General features: G+C 40.8%; 1 protein-coding gene across 9 annotated transcripts in view; it reads right to left on the reverse strand.

Moving 5' to 3' along the window:
• ppip5k1b (diphosphoinositol pentakisphosphate kinase 1b) overlaps nucleotides 1–21,499 on the reverse strand; it is a 45,824-nt gene that overhangs the window by 11,889 nt on the left and 12,436 nt on the right. For 3 of the 9 annotated variants that reach the window (XM_035913928.2, XM_035913927.2, XM_087843308.1), the window contains exons 3-27: nucleotides 20,858–21,053; nucleotides 19,672–19,762; nucleotides 18,954–19,039; nucleotides 18,535–18,689; nucleotides 18,288–18,389; nucleotides 17,985–18,146; nucleotides 17,185–17,306; nucleotides 16,917–17,018; nucleotides 16,341–16,427; nucleotides 15,268–15,343; nucleotides 14,832–14,941; nucleotides 14,568–14,591; nucleotides 12,105–12,190; nucleotides 11,712–11,837; nucleotides 9,537–9,581; nucleotides 8,420–8,541; nucleotides 7,786–7,968; nucleotides 7,401–7,542; nucleotides 6,393–6,616; nucleotides 5,984–6,111; nucleotides 5,745–5,859; nucleotides 5,308–5,415; nucleotides 5,076–5,192; nucleotides 4,755–4,895; nucleotides 4,457–4,565 (exon numbers count right to left, since the gene is read on the reverse strand). In XM_035913928.2, the coding sequence (XP_035769821.1) occupies nucleotides 4,457–4,565; nucleotides 4,755–4,895; nucleotides 5,076–5,192; nucleotides 5,308–5,415; nucleotides 5,745–5,859; nucleotides 5,984–6,111; nucleotides 6,393–6,616; nucleotides 7,401–7,542; nucleotides 7,786–7,968; nucleotides 8,420–8,541; nucleotides 9,537–9,581; nucleotides 11,712–11,837; nucleotides 12,105–12,190; nucleotides 14,568–14,591; nucleotides 14,832–14,941; nucleotides 15,268–15,343; nucleotides 16,341–16,427; nucleotides 16,917–17,018; nucleotides 17,185–17,306; nucleotides 17,985–18,146; nucleotides 18,288–18,389; nucleotides 18,535–18,689; nucleotides 18,954–19,039; nucleotides 19,672–19,762; nucleotides 20,858–21,053 (2,959 nt within the window). Of the gene's footprint in view, nucleotides 1–1,515; nucleotides 1,669–4,456; nucleotides 4,566–4,754; nucleotides 4,896–5,075; nucleotides 5,193–5,307; nucleotides 5,416–5,744; nucleotides 5,860–5,983; nucleotides 6,112–6,392; nucleotides 6,617–7,400; nucleotides 7,543–7,785; nucleotides 7,969–8,419; nucleotides 8,542–9,536; nucleotides 9,582–11,711; nucleotides 11,838–12,104; nucleotides 12,191–14,567; nucleotides 14,592–14,831; nucleotides 14,942–15,267; nucleotides 15,344–16,340; nucleotides 16,428–16,916; nucleotides 17,019–17,184; nucleotides 17,307–17,984; nucleotides 18,147–18,287; nucleotides 18,390–18,534; nucleotides 18,690–18,953; nucleotides 19,040–19,671; nucleotides 19,763–20,857; nucleotides 21,054–21,499 lie in introns of all 9 variants that reach the window. The other 6 variants (XM_087843306.1, XM_035913914.2, XM_087843304.1 and 3 more) reach the window with 4 other exon arrangements.

Below are 21,499 nucleotides of genomic sequence, written 5' to 3' on the forward strand. Positions count from 1 at the left end.
CAGAGTGGAGACTGAGTGCTAAGGCTGCTGTGGAGTGGGTGGAGTAAACAACGGACGTAAGAAGTGTGCTGATCTAAATGTCACCGACAGGAACACGTCTCCTTTTTCCTCCAGCCTGACTACTACTGGCTGTTGATCACATTCAATGTGTTGGTGTAACGTAGTTTTTACTAACGCAGTAAAGCTGCAGACTGGGAAAAATAAAACAGAAAAAAAAAACAACTGAGCTGACAGGTGAAATAAAGCTCTGTAGAGCTTATGCATGTAATATACGGTTTACAAAAGAAGAAAACCCACTTTTATGTCAGGTAAGAATCCATTAGGTAATTTTTTATTATTGGGAAAAGCTGTAAAATAAAGGTTGGGAACCGCCTCTCTGAAATGCACTTACCACTGACACTGCAGGCCATCTTCAGATCTGAAGTGTGCACTTCCTTTCACCTTTCCAGCAATAAACCCATCTCTTGTTGCCCTGTTCTTTTTTTCTTTAAACGAACTGCACTGACGTCAGGTCCAGACCCTGACCTGTCTCTCAGACAGCAGCCCACAGCCCTGATGCAACAGAGCTGAGAAAGTAAAGCATCTGCCAGTGTGTAGCTCTGCAGTCAGAGTGACACCAAGCGGATGAACTGACCGGCTCAGTTTGCTGTGTTTAAAAACCTGCAGTGGTGGGAAAACAAATCCCTGCAGTTCGGATCCATATGCATAAATACACCTAATAGGAAAATGATGACGTCACCTGTAGATGAGTCACATTCATATTTGGGAAGCACTAAACAAATTTGTGTGATTAACCAGCTGCAACCATGAGAAATCTATCCATTCCAGATGTTTGTGGTAATTAAACCTGCTGCAAGGACCCCTGGTGGCTGTGAAAACAGCTTTCTTTCACTTACCATTACCACCATTACCAGACTCAGGGAAAAGGGATTATTTTAAGGTGGATTACTGGGTCTTATATCTGTTCCAAATAACAGGCTGAGTTTCTTAATGTAAGGATTACCGTAAATTTTGATTAATATGAAAAAATAAAAAGCCAGGCTTTTGGCTTATAGACACACTACTTCACTTTACGAAGGATTGTGAAATAAAGAGGATATGTTAACACAACATGCACAGAGAGACAAAACACTTGAATCCGAGAGGAGAGCGGGTTGATCGGTTAGCAGTCAAGTTGATGTGGAAAAGTATTAATTGTATTCCAGCCTGCATGCTCAGCATTTACTACACAGCCAATCCCTCTGCTGTCAAATCAGTGCCCTTGCTGCCCATTCTTGCAGGGCAAAAATCGTTAGGAGAAATGATGCAATATATTACAGCTGCTGATTTGTTTTGATGTGAAGGGAAAAAATGTCCCCAAAAATCAATAAGATGAATTTAGGAGCAAAAAACACATAAAGTAGGAAGGAAAAAAAAACAAGACTTTTCAAAGCCAGGAAAAAAAAAAGCTTTTCAAATGGATACAGATGAAAAGACCAGCTCCATGCGAGAGGACAGAGAGCGTGGTGAACGTACCAAACATGCCACTCTTGCACGGCAAACTGCCGGGGGACAGAGGAGGCTTCGGGTGGTGGTGACGGTGGTGTGTGCGGACGTAGTCCCGAAGGTTGGGGGCACTACAGGACACCCCGAGGGCTGAGGCACTGAAGAGGCCAGAGCAGAGCGAGCCTGTGTGGAGGAGCCGTGGGAGTGCGGGGGGAAGAGGTGAAGGGATGGGTGAAGTGGACATGTGAAGGGTGAGAATTTTTTTTTTTTTTTTTAATTACACACTAAATAGTGTGGCCCAAGAGTGTGTTTGTGCTTTGGGAAAAATGAGTTTACCTGTATGAACACCCTGTAAACAGATATTTATTATATAGATTTGATAAAGTTTATAATAGAAGGAAAATACCTAGATGACATGCAAGCTTTAAGGTTTTTCAGAACAGTAACTCAGTGTGTAAGACCCTTATGTGAGTGATGTGTGCACATGCACAGAACATATGGGTTTCCTATGCAACCGTCACAATAGCATATCAAGCAGGCAGGAGTTTTAGACTTGCTGTACATGAATAAAACAAACTAATCCTCATATTCGTAGGACAAATTCAAATTCCAAAGACTTTAAATGAATATTTTATCTAAATATTTGAAACACCGACTAAGCGTTGTGTTGACGGAGCGTCAGTGTGCTGAAGAACTGTGACCTCAGCAACGCAGCACACAACAAACCGAATGGCTCCACTCAGAGAGGGTTTAAAACATTAATGTAACGTGGACATAAAGCCAACTGCTGCTTTCAAACGTGACAATTAAGCACCGAGCAGCACGCCGATCGGTGCATTATACAGAAAGGGGCACGTTAACCTACTGTAGCGATGTGACATTTAAAACAATAAGGATTTTTAAAGGACCATCACTCATTCCCTGGTGATATCCAGCAGTAAGTAGTGACGCAGGTTGATGTACGCTAGTCTTTGAAAGCTTTCGATCTCTTGTTTCGTTCCACACCACGACTCCACTCTCTGCTCACATTGTTGGTTTTATGGTTTTCTCCACACGTCTTTATTTAGATGGAAGCATGTCATGCTTGTAAGTGTCACCATGTTAGCAGGTTGTTGGATGTTGCATGCCCTTCAAAATTCCCTTTATTTAGGCTGAGGTTAAACTACATTCATGGACCAGAGCGGTCTGATTTGGAACAATTTAAAGAGGTCAAAGGGACCTACACTGATATCTTACTTTATGTATGGGACCAAAAATGTTTTGTTATAAGACTAATAATATTTAGAGTAGATTTTTAAGAATTTGTGAGGGCAATTTTCTCTAGTTGAAGGAGTTACCAAACAGGAACATGTAACTTATTTATAAAGGGACAATTAATGTTAATGAAGACGCTTTTCTTTTAAATCACAGATGTATTCTTTAGCAGGATAACCTGATATCTGGAGTGGTTACAACAGCGCAACATGTCACATACTTGTAATATTATCATCTGCATTTGTTTCAACTGTGTGAGCTTACAGCAAATTCAGTTTCTGGCAATATAATAACACTTCTTCTGTTCTGACATCTTTTGATGCTAATGTTGCACAATTAAGGCTTTTACGCACCGAGCGCATTGTAAAAAAAACAACAACATAAAATTCAGTTACAAATTTTTGGGATGCCAACTTGGTGAGAAAAAGAAGAAATTGAGATTGTGGATTCATCCATTTCTCACAACAAGGCAACAGCACGGAAAATTCGTATAATTCAATACTGTCTTGAGTTTTGAACTTCGTGCACACATTTGTCAAATGCAGCTAAATGCATTGGTCAGATCTGATTATTCACATGTGAAGATTTGAAGAAAAAAAAATCAAACTTGATCTGAAAAAAATAAATGCAGCAATCTGGTCTCGTGAATAGGTGTATACTCAAAGGTGACCTGTTACTGTATGCTCAGTTCCAGCTAAACCTTTTTACCCCACAGCTGCATACGGCGGATGGGGTTTTGGCTTAATCCTGCTGGGCAGGCATCGCCGTAGGATTTTGAAATTAATACCACAGCTGTGTCTACCAGGAGGCTGAGGGGTAGAACTGGTGGTCACCGGTATTTTTATTCTTGGCCTCTACTAGAGATGCTTTGTATAATTCACTGTTAAAAATAATCATTTATCTTATACTGGTCCTCGGTCCAGCTCCTCAGTTTATCCACTGTTTTAAACAAAAAAGTTTTGGTTTAGTTTAGTTTTTGGTTTTTTTGCTCCCTTCTCCTTCCCTTTCAGCCAGGCTTCTTCTGATTGGCTGCTATCCACAAACACCTGAACTTTGGATTATCAGCACATATGCTGACCTCATTTTTTGGAGCAGGGATTTGAGTTATTGAGTCTCCGAGTCTCCAAGTCACTATATGACAATATTAATAATCTTTACTAATTATATTAGTTTATGTTAGTCAAGTCAATATCAGTTATACTGACATTAAACAAAGAAAACTCAAACATTAGTAACTAGAGAGTCTGGTTTTGTTTGACTATGAAGGTATTAGCGTCTGTGGATGCCTTTGAAATATGAAATTAAATTATATACACACAAGTAAAACGTGTCCACCGTGTTGTCACCTTATCACCTAGAGGGGAGAGGAACACGTCTTTGATCACCATATGACACAGTGATCCTGCAGTTGGCTGTGAACATGACTCTTCCCTGCTGACCTCTGGCCAGCATAGTTTGGATTCTGATCCTGTTCGGCTGCCGCTAAGCTACACTAAGCTGGGGTGGAAGCTATGTGAAAGAAACGAGGGACAGACTGAAAGTGAAATGGAAAAGTGGGAGGGTGAAGGGGGGAAAAAAGTCACAGCTGCAGCTCGTGATGAAGAGGAGGCGCAGTGATGACGGCTGGAAAGGAATGAGCGGTGGGGCCATGAACGCAGATATGAACACAGCGAAAACACACATTCTCCCACACTTGCTCCAAAAATTTGATCCCTACCTAAGCCACTGGCTGGTTTGATCTCAGGAGACTGGCGTGAGCAGGATATGAAGAGTCGATGGGATGTGCAGCCTTTGGCGGAATGGGTGGGGGAGGTTTCAGAGAGGACCTGAATGGGGCCAAAGAGACCAGGGATTAATACTGATATCCTCAACATATTATTCAGGGACCTGATGTTTAATAGTTGCTTCAAGAGCATCATCGCACTTTTAAAATTACAGGCAAAAGTGTCAAAAGAGCTAGTTCACACCCAGACCGCATTTTGTCATTTTAACACTGAACTCTGGCAGTCTGGTACCTCCATGGAGCCAGTCTTGCGGTTCCGAATCATGGGAGACCTTCGCTGAATGTTGATTGGATCGGAGACTTGAAGTGCCTGGTCTGGCTCATCCTGAGAAAGGTCCTCCAGACTGCCCTGATTAGGCTTCTTGTCTTCATTCTAATTGGTCAGAGAAGAAAGAAGTGACTGACATCTCTGAGCAACAAAACACACCTGATGTCGACACACAACTACAAGGGAGCTTTTTATTTTTGAAACCTTAAATGGCCTCTTGTCTGGTTTGAAACTGAAATTTTTCACATTTTCAACCAGCAATTTGAGTGTGGTATGGTCACACACCTCTGAGGAGGCCGGCCGGAAGCCGAATCCAAGAGGAATAGTCTCTTCATCTTCACATCCTTTTACTCCTGGACTGAAGTGAAGCTCCACATGGAAGCGCTCCTCTGAGGAGGGGTCCTGCTCAGCACACAGACACAAATATACAAAAGAGGCTGCGTAAAGGAGCCTGCAATCCTGCAAAGGAAGCTGCAGTTTGGAGGAGGAGGTATGCGTTTCATTCCATCCTGCCCACCTTGTTGTTGTCTTCGTACAGCATGATGACTATCTGTGTCATATAGTTGAGTTCAGTCACAGCGCTCAGGTAGTCCATTGCTTGCTTCCACTGCTGGTCCTTCTCCTCCTGATGTGCAAAGACAAGCAGATGCAAAATTAAAGCCAATGACTGAAACACCACAGATGTGTGAAAATTCATGCAAGGGCAAGGTAAACATCAGTTCTACAGTCTAATTTAGACATAAGCGTTCTATTAACTTAGAACTACAGTTCAACTTAGTTTTATTAGAACAAGTCACTGAAGTCATCTTCAAAAAGCCTTCTGTCTTGGAAGGAATACCTGTGTGCAATAAGTGCAACGCTACAAAAGCTCTGTTCTGGCAATTCGCCCTCTGAATGTGCACATGCACACCTGCAGAAAATCAAAAAGTCAAAGGTGACAAAACCACTGCATACATTCAGCAAGCCGCCGTAGCGGAAGATGCTGAGCAGGGAGTGAACGTGGCTCTCGCTCGTGAAGTAGAGGCGTGTGCGGACGTGACGCCCAGGAGACATGACACCCCGAGAATACCTGAACACCAGGGCGGAGGAAGAGACACAAGTGAGTAACACAACACCTGTAATACTTGTTAATACATGTATGCATGTGGCTTATAAACATGTTTGTGCACTTCAGTGGTGTTCTGCATTCTCACAGAGGGTGCAACTTGTTGACAGCCTCGTCCTCATGGGTCCTTTGCAGGTCCAGCTGGATTTTCTTCATCAGGGGAACACAATAAGCCTGGGCGATGTCCAATTTCTCTGCTCTGTTGATGCCATACTCCTGATGTCAATGAACAAGAGGGCAATCCATTAAAATACCATGTTTTTACATGTTAATTGTGACAAGGCACTTTAATTCAGAAGACATGTTAATGAATAGAGGGTTGATTTGAACCCTGCTCTCGCTGGTAAGGTTTTCTGACTAAAGCATGACATTTTAAATGCGCTATTGGAATAATGTTGCTACATCACTCATTACTAATGCCAAATTTGTGCAGAATTTAAAAATAAGTGCTGGGCAGCACTTGGAAAAATGCAATTAAAGACATTGATGTGATTTACCTGTGGTATGACTATATCAGCCAGAGCACGGGACAGTCTGAAAAGTTCCCGCGTGTCCTCCAGGTCAAGAGAGGCATTATGCTGAAGGTCATATTTGATGCAGTCGTAGATATCTGGGATCTTGCTGATGTCGTAGCGCCCATTCTTCATGCGGAAGTCTCTCTCCAGCTTAGACCAGCGCTGTAGCATCAACTCCAACGTCTCGCTGTGGTAAAGCTGTAGGTCTGGGGAAATTTTTTTTAAAATACAGTGACTAATTTTATCATTGTTGTAAAAAAAAAAACAAAAAACAAACCCTAAATATAAAAGATTTTTAAAAGGGTTCTTGAAGATTAATACTCCAGCTTTCTGAAGGTTTTTACACATTTCTTCTTGGGACATTGACATTCTACAGCCACCTGTACAACAGGGTGGAGGCTCTGTCATGGCTGGAGCTGGATTTCAGTCACTGGTATCAGAGATCTTGTTGAAATCATGAATACAGAAAAAACACCCTCAGATTTTGATTAACCATGCAAAACCACACGGAAAGCGTTTTATTTGCAACAGCTTCACTTTTCAGCATGAAACCAAGGAATCACACTGCCGATGTAATAGAAGCATAACTGGATAGAAAAACAAACAAACAAAAAACAAAAACACACTATTGAGCAGGGCGGGATCATCTTATCAGAGAACAGAACAAAAAGCAGCCAACATCCAAAAAAGAGCTTTGAATGTACTTGAAGAAGCCTGGAGAACTATTCCTGAAGACTTCTTAAAGAAATGACAAGAAAGCTGGCTAACCTCATGTTTCAATAAATAACTCCACATGGTTCCAATTTTCCTACCAGAATATAAAGAAATGGGGGGTGGATCAATTTTGAACTTGTCCATATATACACTACAGTTACAAGCTTTTCTGCATCAGTCTTATTCATACGTAACACCTGATGACTAAAATAAATACTGAGGCTTTAAAAACAGTAAAACATTTTAAAAGCCATCCTTTCTGCAGGTTCTCAGTACCTGCAGACTTGGGGTCCTCTAGTCTCTTTCGGATCTGCGATGTAAGGCTCTGGATGAGGGCATACACCTTGTCACAAGTTTTGACTGGATTCTCTATGACCTTCATGGAGTTCACCAGTGACGGACTGCCAGTCGGAGCCAACTGGGACACGATAGAAGCAGAAGTAAATAGATAACATGTTCTGCCAAACACCATGCAAGAGATTATGCCAGAAAAGACAGTCAATATATGTATGAGCAGTTGCAAAATTCTTTGGATAATCCAAATCTTATCTGGATTAAGAGGCACATTTAACTGTTTAAACTAACTGGAGACTTTACTTGCAAACAAGAAATTGCACCATACAGCTTATCACTAATTGAGCAATTCCATGTGTGACAACACCTTTTGGTAGTCCTGCTCTGTAAAGTCCTGGTCCTTTTGCATGATCTCGTGCAGCCTGGCTTTCACTTTCTGCTGACAGTCAGTCAGAGAATCGCTGTCACTGTCCAGCAGACCGTTCATGTTGGCACTCTTTACCATTTGAACCAGGATGGGCGTGAGCTCCCCTTCTAGAGCCAGCAGACCCTGCAGACATGCATCAGATTTGAAATGGTTAAAAAATAACATAAATATGTGAGGGTTAAGTCGTGACGAGTAACCCGAAGCAAACAAGGTAGATGAGTCCACTCTCATCACTACGCTCGTGTTGTCATTCATAACCTTAACTAATGTTGTTTCTATTTTTGAGATAAATTCTCAACCTGTCTCAAACTCTTCAAACAGACCATTCCTCTGCAGATGATCAGTTAGCCGTTTTACAGCCATCACACTTCTGTGTTTAATATTGAGCAGTGGGAACATAAATTCCACACTGGCCAGGAAAGCAAGCCAAGCGGCTCCAATTTATGGCAAACAAGTGGGTCTTGTTCATGCAAAGCTGCCTTAAATGCTCTCCTCAAGCTCCATCAGAATCGCTTAAGTACTAAAGTAACATTTATATGAAGAGTTTAGTCTTCCAATACAGTGACATAGTTACCTTGGCAAAAGCAGCAGCCGTCATCTGCACCCTTCCTTCGTCAGAGGCGTAGATCTTCAGGTCATGGCGGTAAGTGCTGTGCAGGCGCAGGAGGCCACAGCCAGGAAACCCGGCATAGTCACCTGTAGAATTGAACACAGAGTGGAGCGCCACAGTTAACTGGCATGATTACAGCACTCAGATGTACAGTACAACACATTTTTTCCCTTTCCTTTTCTTTTTTAAAGAAACGACTGAGTCGGTGAGATAGTTGAAAGAATAGAGAAAAACAAATTTTAGTTTTGATTGTACCCAATAGTAGCAAAGATTTCCATCAAATATTGCACAACGGGCCAGTACAGCACATGTGCGAGTGCAACATCACTTTCAGTTCAAATGCATTGGCTTGTCAGATTTTAATAGGGTTCGTTTCACTTAAATGTTGTTGTTTAAGCTGAAAATAAAATGAAGTGAAAGTGAAGTGAAGTGAAGTTTTAGTAGTCTCCCCAAAATTTGTGACAATAACTCCCCTGCAGATGAGATTAAATATCCTAGATTACCTCTCTTTGAAAACAGACCAAGTCTTTTAACATTCCCAGTATGCCATGTTAATGTAGGGGGTGGATGCAAACGCTACAGATCAAATCACACTGATGCTTCATGCATTTCTCTTCTGCAGGTAGCCTGACACTGCATCGCCATGCCTCATTTGACAGAGATCAGCAAATCTGGGACGTGATGAAGACATATCCCTGTTTAAAGCTTAACACAGGCCAAAATAGATAGGTTTTATCAAACAACATCTCAACAACTCGTGAAAAAAAATGCAGTAGGATTAGTGTGAGATGATGCGCGTTAGCTTTGAAAAAGAAAAGCTCCAGTCACTTTAGCTGCCCGCATATGTACGGGCAAGTGACCTAAACAATGTCTACATTGGAGGATCATCTTGGAAACACATCGACACAAAATAAAGCAGTCCACAGCAATCTGATACAAAACAGGACTAGTCGCCATGTGAAATTAACCAAAATCATGAGGATATGAGGAGAGAGCAGACCACGTTAGTGGACGGAGCGACAAACGCTCAGAATGACAGAGGAGCGGAAGAGCGGTGATATCCAGGAAACCCTTCTCTTACCAAAGTCAATAGGGGAATCGCAGCCAAGGGACCGGCGATTACCGGCTAGTAGTTTACATAGAGCAACAACAACAGAGAAGAGCAGAGTTAATCGACAAAACTTGTGGTGGAGAGAAAGAAAGGATTGAAAACAGTGGCTGGGATGAGACAATTGTCTTCTTTTTATAGATAAAAAAGAAGCAACACAAGGTCTACTTTTAGTTCTGCTTCAGGTTGGTTTTCTTTATAGTTTGAGTTTTGCATGCAGCACAAAACAAACCTATAAGTAGGACAGGTGATGACTAAATGGCACTATTGTTAAATTTAAGACCCTACAGGAAATAACGTCAAGAAAAGCCTTTATGCAGCTGACTTCTTACTGCTCAATCTGAACAGAGAAAAATTAAAGCTGCTTTTCTGTTTTAAAACACTGAACAAAACTCATTTTGGGTGTTCTCAGATGAGGCCACACCTAACTGCAGGACAACTTGGTACAGCCTCTAGGTGGCAGTGCGAGCAGCATTTTCAGCTTAGGTACTGTTACTGTTTAAAAAAAATAGAAAGAAAATATTGAATGTCGTGAATTTAAATCAGTACTTTAAAAAAATGTGTAAGCAGTTCTTTTTTTCCCCCCATACTTGAGGCTACACTTCCTGGCTTTTGAACATTCAATCCAGCACAATGGCTACGAATTAAGGTTACAGCAGTCTTACGTGAATTATTCTTTATTAAAGTTATATCTTTATTGAATTTTATTAGAGTGGGACAAATCAGTATAATTGAATCTACAACACTATAGGAATGAATAGAGCCAAATTAATACCTCTCTGAGTGTGTCAGTAAGAAGTAGTTATCATTACGAGTGTAATAATGAATTTTATAGCTAGGTTGACTGTATTGGCTTAGATTTTACATGTGTACCTAATAAATCATCCACTGACTGCATTTCTGTTTGGATCCTCTGATTCTCATTTTTGTCCTGATACTGTTAGCCTTCACTAGAGTTGCAGCTCAGCATCTTTGTTTAATCTCAACGACCTTTCACATCAGACTGTTTAAGCCGGTGTTGACAGTATACTCTTAAATCCAGGTCATAATTCCTGCTTATTGTGGTGCAGACCACATGATCTTCATCAACAGAGAGAGTTCACTCTGTTATGGAGCAGCAGTTTGTTCAAACAGTTTTAAAGCCTTGAGGTAAAAATGTGACTTAATGTCCTCAGAAGGTGTCTGCAAGACATGAGTGATTGTACTAAAGTGGCAAGATTAGTCTCATTAATTTTTCCACCTTAAACTAAAGATTATTTTACTACCAATTAACTGCAATGGATTTCTTTAAACTTAAAGAAATTAATTAATCTTTTTATATATAAACAGTGTAACTAGGTCACCAAAGTCCTTCATCCCTATCATTGTTTTCCTTATCTTCTGTCTCACTGTTACAGCGCTGGCTGTTCATACTAAACCTGGCCAAACATTTTCCAGTGTTTGCTCTGTACGATATTAACAACAGTGAAATTTTTAATTTGATTGTCTTTGGGACAGCTTTGACTGTGAGCACAGAAGCCCCACCCCCCCATTGTTTACACCTTTTTCGTTGCAAGTCCAGGCCAATCACAGCAAAGTTTACTTAAAGTTTACTGCCATCTGAAACAGTTTGTTTCAGACAGCAGATGAGCTAAGGGGCTGCGCCAAGAAGAAAAATGTGCAGTCATCATTACTTTAGGCATCAGTATTTTTTATTTACAGATGCTGTGTATGCAACTCCTCAGTTTACTTTTCAGTAAACTTAAGAGATTTGCTACAAGTAGCCTTTCTAATGTTTTTTATTACTACAAAACAATGTCCCACACTATAATAATAAATTGTTGTTGAGTAACACTTTAAAGTTCCTGCTCTTGGCAACAGTAAGTCAGCAATCCTTCTACAACATCGCAGCCACAAATGACAATGAATGGGATAAAAAGAGTGCAGCGGCAGCTGGAAGCCTGAAACTCTGGCTTGTCAACTCTAACATAGCCGTTTCAGCCTGACCTCTTTTCACACAGTGCATGTATGACTCCTATCATGTGTTGGCACTGCAAACGTGCCATTTTTAGAAACTACAAAGGGGGACTGAAAACTGACACCAGAGCAGAAGGCGTGAGAGCCGTTGTAACTACATCTTATAGGCTAGAGCATGTGTCTGGCTGGTACCTTGACCTCCGGGGTACATGCAGCGAAAAGCCCTGCCCAGCTCCTCAGCCTGAACCCGGCCTGCAGGCGTCAGCTCCCCACCCCACTTCAACACCAGCAGCAGAGATGGGCCATCCTTCTTAGAATCTGAAACAAGAAGCAGAAAGTTTAACATTTGGTTTTTCTTTATATAAATAATCAAAACTCAAAACGTTTTCTGTGCCATACTGACAAATAATGTTGTCCGTGGTGAGGTGCAACCAAAACACTGCAGGCGAGGCTCCAAAACACAGTTACTAACTGATGACTGATTACACTGACATTCACTTCCAATCACCATTTGTGTGTATTTGTTTACATATAATTTATCTCTGTGACCCAGCACACACAACAATCGGTGTCTGAGTACGATACCTTCTTCCTCACTGGATGCTTTAGGTTTGCCATTCCGCAAGTAGGTGAGCTGGACTTTCCTGTTGATACCTGAGAAATGACCATACCTGGTGGGGGGGATGAACACACACACCATCAAGCAAACACAACAAAGTTTCATATGTACAGAGACAGTCGAATAGATTTCATCTCAAATCCAAGAGTTTCGTCCAAATGTTTAGCAGCAAACACACGTCTGACTTTCATTCCATGTTTATGACAAGACGAGCTTAAGAGAGATAAGACCAAGGCAACAACTTTCAATGACACAACGATCATACACTCTGCTACTATTGGATTAAAACGCAGTATCGGAGGATGCAACAACGTTTATAAATAATAAGGGAGAAAATAAGGGAAAGCAGGTGCAGACGCCTATAGAAATGTGGAAATGTGGTTTGGTCTCATCTGCGTAGCTCCACGTGATGTTAAAGTGGCCAGCTCCCTAGCTCTGTGTCTTAATGGAAGCAACATGATCACTGTTTATAGCTTTTTTAGATTGAAAAAGCAGGACAGCTTACACTACTGCATAAGCTCACAGCACGCGTATAGATGCCCTTCAGACTTAAGGGCCTTGCTATGCAACGCTTGGTCACTGTACATGAGCTGGCTTTCCTCTCTACTTCACTGACAGTTTAATTTTATATTTATTCATCAAAAGTTAGAAGCTGCAGTTCCTCTAGTACAGGTGTGTCAAATATAAGGTCTGGAGGCCAGAATCGGCCCATCAAAGGTTCCAGTCTGGCCCAGTGAATGGATAAAGGAGAGTATAAAATTTGGAGTTTTAACTGCGTTTTTATAACCTCATTAGTAAAAAAGCCGTAAAAGACCTCCCCTACAGCCATTCACACGACACCAAAGTAAATAAGTAATTAATTAATAGATAAGCAATTAACTGAGAGAAAGCCCCCCCCCCCCCCCCCCCCCCCCAAAAAAAAAAACCCCAAACAAACAACCAAACAAAAAAACAGGACATTTTCTGTCTATTAACAAAAACAGGACAGTCTGAGCAAATGAGCTAGGAGACATTTAATCCCCCACATTAATTTCTTACAGTCCAAACAGTCCAAGCCCAAAGAGTGCTGATAGATGTCTTTCACGTACTACAGCAGATGTCTTTATCCTGTAGAAAAACTAAAACGTATTGTTGAGACTGCACTTCTTGTTCTTATAATTAAATGCCTAACGAATTAAATGTTTAGTTAATCTTCCTTACACCAGCAGAAAAGGGTGTTTCACTGGTCTGGCCCACTTACATCAAGGTGTAAAATTAGTTGACATAAAATGCACAGCTTCACAGCCTGCCAGAAAACACTATAGTCCTGGCCTCAGAATCGTCACAACAGATTTCCCATCACCTCTACAGTTGATGAATTTCTTTAAAACAACCTTGTTACTGGAAACATGGGTGTGGCTGCATTAACTGGCAAATGTGCCGACACGTAGCGCTGTAGTCGACCGGTGTCTACCAAGTCTCAGCTAAGCTAATTAGAGACACTGAAATGGACCGCCCTGCCGTCTTAGCGTCGGTGGTGCTTTCTGGAGCGCTTTTAATGAAATCATCTGAAAAATGATAAACCCTGCTGTGTGGTACTGTCTGTCTAAGACTGTGCTCCAGTCTGTTTGAGTGAAATTCTAGCATTTTATTAAACTGTTACTAAAAACTAATTTGCACATGTGTGCATCTTTGCATTGCACTCGCACAGTTTATGAATGCAGCTTGCCAATCAAGCTAGCTAGTGTTATTGGATAACTGAGTACTTCACCCTCTCATCCAAATGTGGTAAACCTCTGGCTTCTAAAAACAAACATAGCGTCAGGCAAAATGTTACCGCTGAGGCTAAAAAAATGGTGATGTCACTGCGTTTAAACAGCCAGTAGTTTGAACGGTGCTTTTCTTGCAAATTTGACCGTCCCTGTCTTTCTAATGATTTTTAATGTGCTCCTGTGCAGAGTACAGCGCCATCAAATTACCAGAATGCAGATCTGAGGCGGGAGGAAGGAAGACATTAGGAGGTTTAGAGTGTAGCTGATAGGTGGTGAGGAAAGCATGCACACGAAGTAGCACCACACACACACACACGCTGATTTACACACACAGAAACACAGTGAAATAATCAGAGACATTTGACTGTGTATGTGTCTGGTGTTAATAGCTACAAATGAATGAATTTTAATGGAAATTAAGTCTACAGTTAGTGTACAAAACATTAGAAATATCTTCCAAATGCCTAATCTTAAAATGCAATAACTAATCCATCTTCTGCTTTCTTTACAGTTTTAATCAGTAAAATCTGGGGAAAAAGTTTCAGAGTTTTGGTCTGCCTGAAACATAAAAAGATCTGTAATATTTCAAATATTTTGTACACACAGTCTAGGTTGGCTAAAGAAAAGGAGGCCAGTAAAACCTCATCCTTTACAAGTGAGAAGGGAGAGGGTGCGTACTGATTGTCATTCAAGCTGGATTCCCTTTTGAGAGAACAGATGGGTGAAGAAGGGAAGGATGGGTGGGTGGGAAAGAGGGATGGAGGAGGGAAGAAAAGATAACGCAGTTAAAGACAAGCCAAGAGGGAGGGAGCATCTTCATGGTGAAGGTGTCTGTGAGTATGAGAAAGTCTGCTGATCTGCTGATGACTGAGATGACAGGAAACAGGAGGGTGATGAGTGATGATGTGTGTGTGTTTGTTTTCCAGGTGAAATGTCACTCACATTTCCAGAACAGTCTTAAGCTGTTCCAGTTTGGACTTCTTCTCCTCAATCTCACAGTCAGTATGCTGACCCAGTTCGACCAGGAGCAGGCGAGCGATGTCCAGCACTTCCTGGAAGCACAGAGGTTTTTACCTTTAAACTCGAGTGCTGGTGAAATATTGGAGCTTGAGCTGCACGCAGTGATGGCATGAACGCAGTGTGCAAGACGGGATTTAGACAGCTGAGTGTAAATATTTAGACAACAAGACAATGAAGGTTTGTGGTCCATGATGATGATAACGCTTGATATGTGGGAATATTTAAAAGTACTTTATTATTGTTAAAGGATTCAGTCATAATCAGTCAAAACAAACAAACAAACAAAAGAAAAACAAATATGCAAATAAGAGACAGCCTGGGAAAAAAGAAGCAGGAGATTATTACTGTTGTCTCTCACCTGCAGCTGTTTTGGTTTTTTGAGTTTTAGCTTTCCTGTTTTATATCCTCCGTACTTTTCAAACAGTTCAAAGAATCTGGTGAAGGATAATCAGAGGAAAAATATCAGAACACAATTAAAAAACAAAACATTTATGTTAAATGTTTATCCAACAAAAGTTCGCAAGGAGCTGGAGCCAATTCTATTTATACAGTGGACAGGTCACCAGTCCATCACTGGGCCAGCAGAGTGACGTGTACACACATGCACGCATACACTCTAGTCGGAGCGGCCTGAGGAAACCCATGCAGGCACAAACAGAAAAGCGGACAACCAGGAGGATTGCAGACAGCAGACACTGCCATCATTGACCCAGAGTTAAAGTTTCTGAGGGGAAGTTCTTGAAATAAAATGCACAGCAACATTCAACAGTGGCTGCCCAATACAAAGCCGTGAGTGAGCATTAATTTTGTGAGGTAGCTTATAAACTTGTTGTTACCATCTGTTCTCTTCTATATTACTCCTTGAAAGGCTACTCGGAGCAATGCTTCGGGAAGTCTTTCAGGCTTATAAAACAAAATGACTGAGTGAGCATCATAAGCTGGTCTCTGCCTATGCAGCCACACACGGAGAAACCCGGAAACTACTCTGACTAATCATCAAACCACATCTATATTAATATGTACTGAGGTGACAAAACTCATTATGGGTATATGGGTATGTCATCCTCTAAATGCATTAATTTCATTCTGTGGAAAATAAATCTAATTGCTTCCACATTCCTTTTAATAAATTATGCTTCTTGTAAATCCTGTAAATAGATGTTTCTATACTATGATTTACTCATGACAGTGAGCTGTATCTGTTATCTCTTAACAACACAAGGTTTACTTTTTTCATGTTAAATTATGTATATATGTGGACACGCTCATGAGTAAATTATGGGAGAAATGGGGAATATATCCATCCTTGTCTTGTTTATTTTTCCACATATACAGAACTTTATTATACATTAAAAAAAAACAAAACTAAGCATTAAGTTGTATGAACAGGGAAGAAGGAAGGCAACTCAAGGCTTAGTCTGAGCGACTCACAGAGGATGGCGGACTTCCATTTTCATCTTTTGCTTTGGCGTGCGGTCTCCGTGTCGGATAATGGCGATAACACAGCGCAGCTCCATCCTGAAGAAATAAAAAATGAGGCAAAATGAGCAAAACACACCAGAGACTTCAAACTGACACTAAACTGAGTTTGGGATCTCAGTGGACCCAAGCATCCATCTGTTAATGTGTTGTGTCATTTTCCCATTACTACTTTTTTTTTTTCTTAAGAATTATTCTGGGAATCCTTTGAGGATTTTGCATAATCCCATCTGGGAATAATTTTAAGTGAAGGCTAAAACGAGAAATGAAAAATGGAACTTCTTATCCCATGTAGTACTAGGCAACAAAAATTTTTTAATTAAATAAAATAAAAAACTAATTTATGTTTTCATTATTTTTGCACTTAAAAATATTTTTAAGTGCAAAAATATTTTAACATGACCCTTAATTAAAAAAAAAAAAAATCATTTAAGGAATTTATAAGACAAAGACGTGTAGTACACACAGTGGCCTGCTCAACAACATCTTTCCTCAGAATTAGTTAATGTTTTGTTTTTCTCTACGTACATGGTTCCTGAGGTTGTTGGGACGATGGGGATGTCTTCAGCCTCCATGGGGATGGACCAGGGGATGTGGAGCTGGGGGGCTAACTCCCTCATTACCATATTCCTGGAGATGTCGAGAAAAGCAGAAAAACAAACAAAATGACTAAATGCGAAGCAAAGCTCATTCCATCAGCTCTTCCTTGTGCTAAACAATCCACGGCTGTTTGAAATTGAGCATGTCCATCTAAGTCACAGTCCAGTGTTTAACACAGTATAGCAGCGACACCTACCCCAGGACTTTGGCACAGTCGTCGTAGTATTTCATGGAGTTTTTGACAAAGCTGAAGCCGTTAACGTCACAGACAAACGAATGGCCATTGGCTCTGAGCAGGTCGAACCCACACACTGTTTGCTATAATCACACAAGCAAAAGCATTAAAGCCAGTTCACAGTGCATGAGAATGTAGTTAGCCGCTGAGCAGAAAACACATTCAAACAACTAAACAGGTGAAGTAGGATTATAAAAAAAAATATATATATATCCTACTTTACATTTGAATTAATTTGGTGACATTTGACATAAAGAATGTGCGTATGTGTTGTTTTCCACTGGATAGAAAATAGAGCAACTGAGAAGCTGTTTTAAGATTTCATTACGGGAACAAAATGCTACATTACATTACATTTCTCAGCAGTAATACATTTTTGCCTTCTGCTGCAGTTATGTGTTTTACTTTGTTCAGAGTGCAGGAGTTTCTTCTATTTATGAGTCGTATATGATGAATTGTAGGTGTTAGAAGAGTAAGCAGCAGAAATCCTCTCTGCTGGTTACTACACTGTGTACTCAAAAAATGATTTTAGTTCCTTTCATTTATTCAAAAAAAAAAAAAATCTAAGTAGTTTCGCCTTTCACTCATCGTTTTCCCCACATCTGGAGACTCTACAAGGGTTACATAAACAGGTGTACAGTCTTTGACCACTCGAGGCACAGGAAGCAGTAAAAATAACAAGAAAGAGACCACGGCGGTTACACGGCTCACAGTGAACACTCACTACATTCACACATGGTGCGCTTGTACGAGTCTTTTACCTTGAATGCCAGGCAGACCTTGCGGGCCACCAGTTTCTCCATGGCGGTCAGCATGACTGGGTAGCGTATCTCCTTCCCCTCGCTGTCCCTCTCTACCTTCCCATCCAGTGCTGGAGACTTCCTGGCCTCAGCGTGAGCATAGTCCGGGCCCACTGTATAAACCTAAGAAACAGCACAGAGCCAATGACTCAGAAGACGTCTCAGAGCAGATGAAATATTTCATTTTTCTATTCTTGACCAATATGGTAGCTCGCACCACATCAGTTCAACAATGTATAAACCTCAAATAACTATGAACGGTACCTTTACATCAGTGCCATCTGTCGGCATGAACTCCTCGTAGATATAAGAGCCAGTCTTTCGTACACTGCTTTCTGGGGAGTACACACTACTACGGCTCCCTATCTACAGCAGAGAGAGAGAAAAACACAGAAGAAGAAACCCCCCCCCCCCAAAATAAACATATAGCCATATTTAATGTTCAGCATGTTAAGCTAACTGTCACAACAAAAACATGGTATTTTTTCCAGCTTCAGTGATAAACGGGTACCTTTCTGAAGAGTCTTTGGCTTCCTCCTCCGGCAGATGTTGGGTAATAGATGTAGACGTTGTGGTCCTCTGCGCACACTGGTTTCTCCACAAAGGGTTTATGGAACACCTCCCCATTCACCTCAACTTGGTCCTCCCCCTCCACCAGGTTACACTCTGCACAGGGCAAGACTTAAGCTTTTAAATTCAGGTTGCCAAGAAATAGTTAAAACATACAGAAAAAGCACAAGAAAATCCACAGCATTGATGTTTACATATGGAATGAAATTAGTTTTGCTTAAAGATGGCAGTTAATTAGATTACTGATGTTTTCTATGTGATATTCGGTAGCAGAAATCACCACATTTGAGATTTACCATGTTATCTTGTGTTCATTCTGTTGAAATGAAAATACTTCTTTAACACAAAGTAAAAGCCCACCTTCAGGATTGTCAGGGTCTCGGTTCAGCACAGCGTAACGAGGCAGGTCGATGCCCTCCTCCTGCAGGATCCGATACACTTCCCTCCTGACATGAATTGATAGGAGTTAGTGAGCCTCCGAGAACAAACGTCACAGTTTATTTAATGTGGCCATGTGCAGTGTATGTATACAAGAGCTGGGCAAGTCGGAGGGAACATGCAATACATGTGAAAATAGCAATGTTGTTCACATCACACAACCTCTCGCTGCTCTGATTATCCAGGAAAAAAAATAAACAAAGATGCAAATAAATCAGATTCATGAAAGAATTTCACATTTAGAATTTCCCTTTGGCAAGCAAAAGCCGGTCTTAGAGGTGTGGGGGTTTGCATGAGGACCGTGGCAGAGAGCAATGCAAATGTTTGAAAATGATTCCCATCTCTCCTGCAAGCCGCTCCAAAGAATGAGCTCACCCTTCAGCTTCACTGACATCAAAACTCTTCCAAGCAAAACAGTGAGTTTGTTTTTTTAAATACATTCTGGAAAATCCGACAGCATCTGATAAATGCACTTTAAGAGTTAAACTGATATTTTAGGAGGACCCTTTAGGCACAGCTGCCTCAGCTGTGTGGCCACCATCTCACTGGCGGCCACACAGTTGAGGCCTAATTTTAAAATCAGCTAGTTACGTTTTTACATTATGATAACCTTCAGCTGTGCGTGTGTGCTCACACGTACCTATCCTGAATGAAATACTGCATGTTGAGATCATTGATGAGCAGTGGATTCCTAAGTTTGGCATATTCCACTGCTTTGTCCAGAGGGAAACCTAAAAAGTCAAACATATCTTCATCAGTACAAGCTGGACCAGCATTTAAAAATAATACAGTAATCGTGATTTTTTTTATGCTTTGAAAACTCTGGATATACAACAGTGTGTGAGTCCTCAAATAAGAGATGAACAAAACTGAACATCTCCTAGATGCAAATGTTGGAAATGTTTTAACTTCAATTCCGAAATGAGCATAAATTTTTAATCAGGAAGTGTTTAAAAGCATTTACAGTTCGTTGAAGTTTTAAACAGTCATCACTGAAACCCTCTGACACCCAGGAGCAAAATGATGTCCTTTAATGGCCTCAGCACTTAAAAATATATAAAGATGTTTGAGGCTTTCCGTGTTATGAAGTTGGTATAATTTAGCAGGGCCATGTTCAACCTGCTTTTTGAAGATGCGATCGACATGAGGGGATGAAATTCTTCAAAAATCTGGAAGAGCAGAAATGACTTTGGGCAATACAAATGAAAGTTGTGTTTTCCTCCAGATTTCTAATGTAGGTACTCATTTGAGCTTTCCCCAGGAAAGTTTGTAAGAAATGGCAGAATATGGAGAGGCGCTGTATATTGCCTTTTTTCCCCACATCATAAAAATATGCACTTGGAACACCCTTCAAAGTTTATTTTTTCATCAGACACCACTATGAAAAGATGCAGATGAAAAAAAACAAATACATTTCATCAACAGAAAGTCTCTTGTCATAAATGTGAACTTGAGCATGTGAGGTGGTCAAAATAAATGGGTTAATAAACAGGTATTTACAGTCTGCAGTGGAGACTTTCATTATTACTGTTGCACTATTTTACTGTACTTGCTATATGATCTGTTTCACAAAGGACAGTTTTTTCCTGTGTTTACTAATGAACTGATCTGTGGTGAGAAGCATCTCATCTTGTTTAGGTACAAAAAGAAAAGAAGAATAAAACATGAATCACAAAAAGTAAAGAAATAAAAATAGATGAAAAAAATAGCGTTCCAAATCTAACTTAAACCAGGTAAGGTTTCAACCCTAATATCCCCCAGTCATGTCTCCCTCCCACCTTCGCATTTCTCCTCATACAACAGATGCTTCGGTTTGCAACTTTTACCTTTGGAGTGGAAGGAGATGAGGCAATCACAGAGGGGCCATTTCTCCACAGGCTCCTCCAGGATGACCTCCTCAGGAAAGATGACCACATCAATGTAGTCAAACTTACAAAGGCGCTCCAAGATCTGAGTCATGGGCTTGGATTTGGATTTCTTTGTCATCGCGCATATGCCGACCACAATCTGTCGCTCTGAGGGCTGGTGGAGCAAGGAAGAGGGCAGAGAAGGTTAAGCTAGAGAAGACAAGAGTCAGTTGACCCTGACAACATGTCTGAGTGGCCGGGCAGTGTAAAGATGGGCTTTATTACTTTCACAGTTGGGCAATTCACATTATCACAGCAGCAAAGTGGGCAGAGTAGGAATAAACAGCTGCAGGTTAAGGTTATACCCACAATAATACTATCAAAAAAGGAAAATGTGCACTATACAAGTATGTATAGTGAAGACATGTAGTGGGCAGCATTAACTGAACTATCACTAACTTTCAGTTCACAGCACAGCTGTAAATTTAAGTTAAGCTAAAGCTTTTTATGTCTCATTAGCATGCTAATCATTGTGTAGAGATCGACCTAAATATTTAAATATTGAGATATTTGTTAGGGTACACATTTATTTATTCTTTTTATTTTAATTATGGTTATTAT

The sequence above is a fragment of the Neolamprologus brichardi genome, chromosome 7, assembly GCF_056152115.1.
Source record: "Neolamprologus brichardi isolate AB-2024 chromosome 7, ASM5615211v1, whole genome shotgun sequence".
NCBI lineage: Eukaryota > Metazoa > Chordata > Actinopteri > Cichliformes > Cichlidae > Neolamprologus > Neolamprologus brichardi.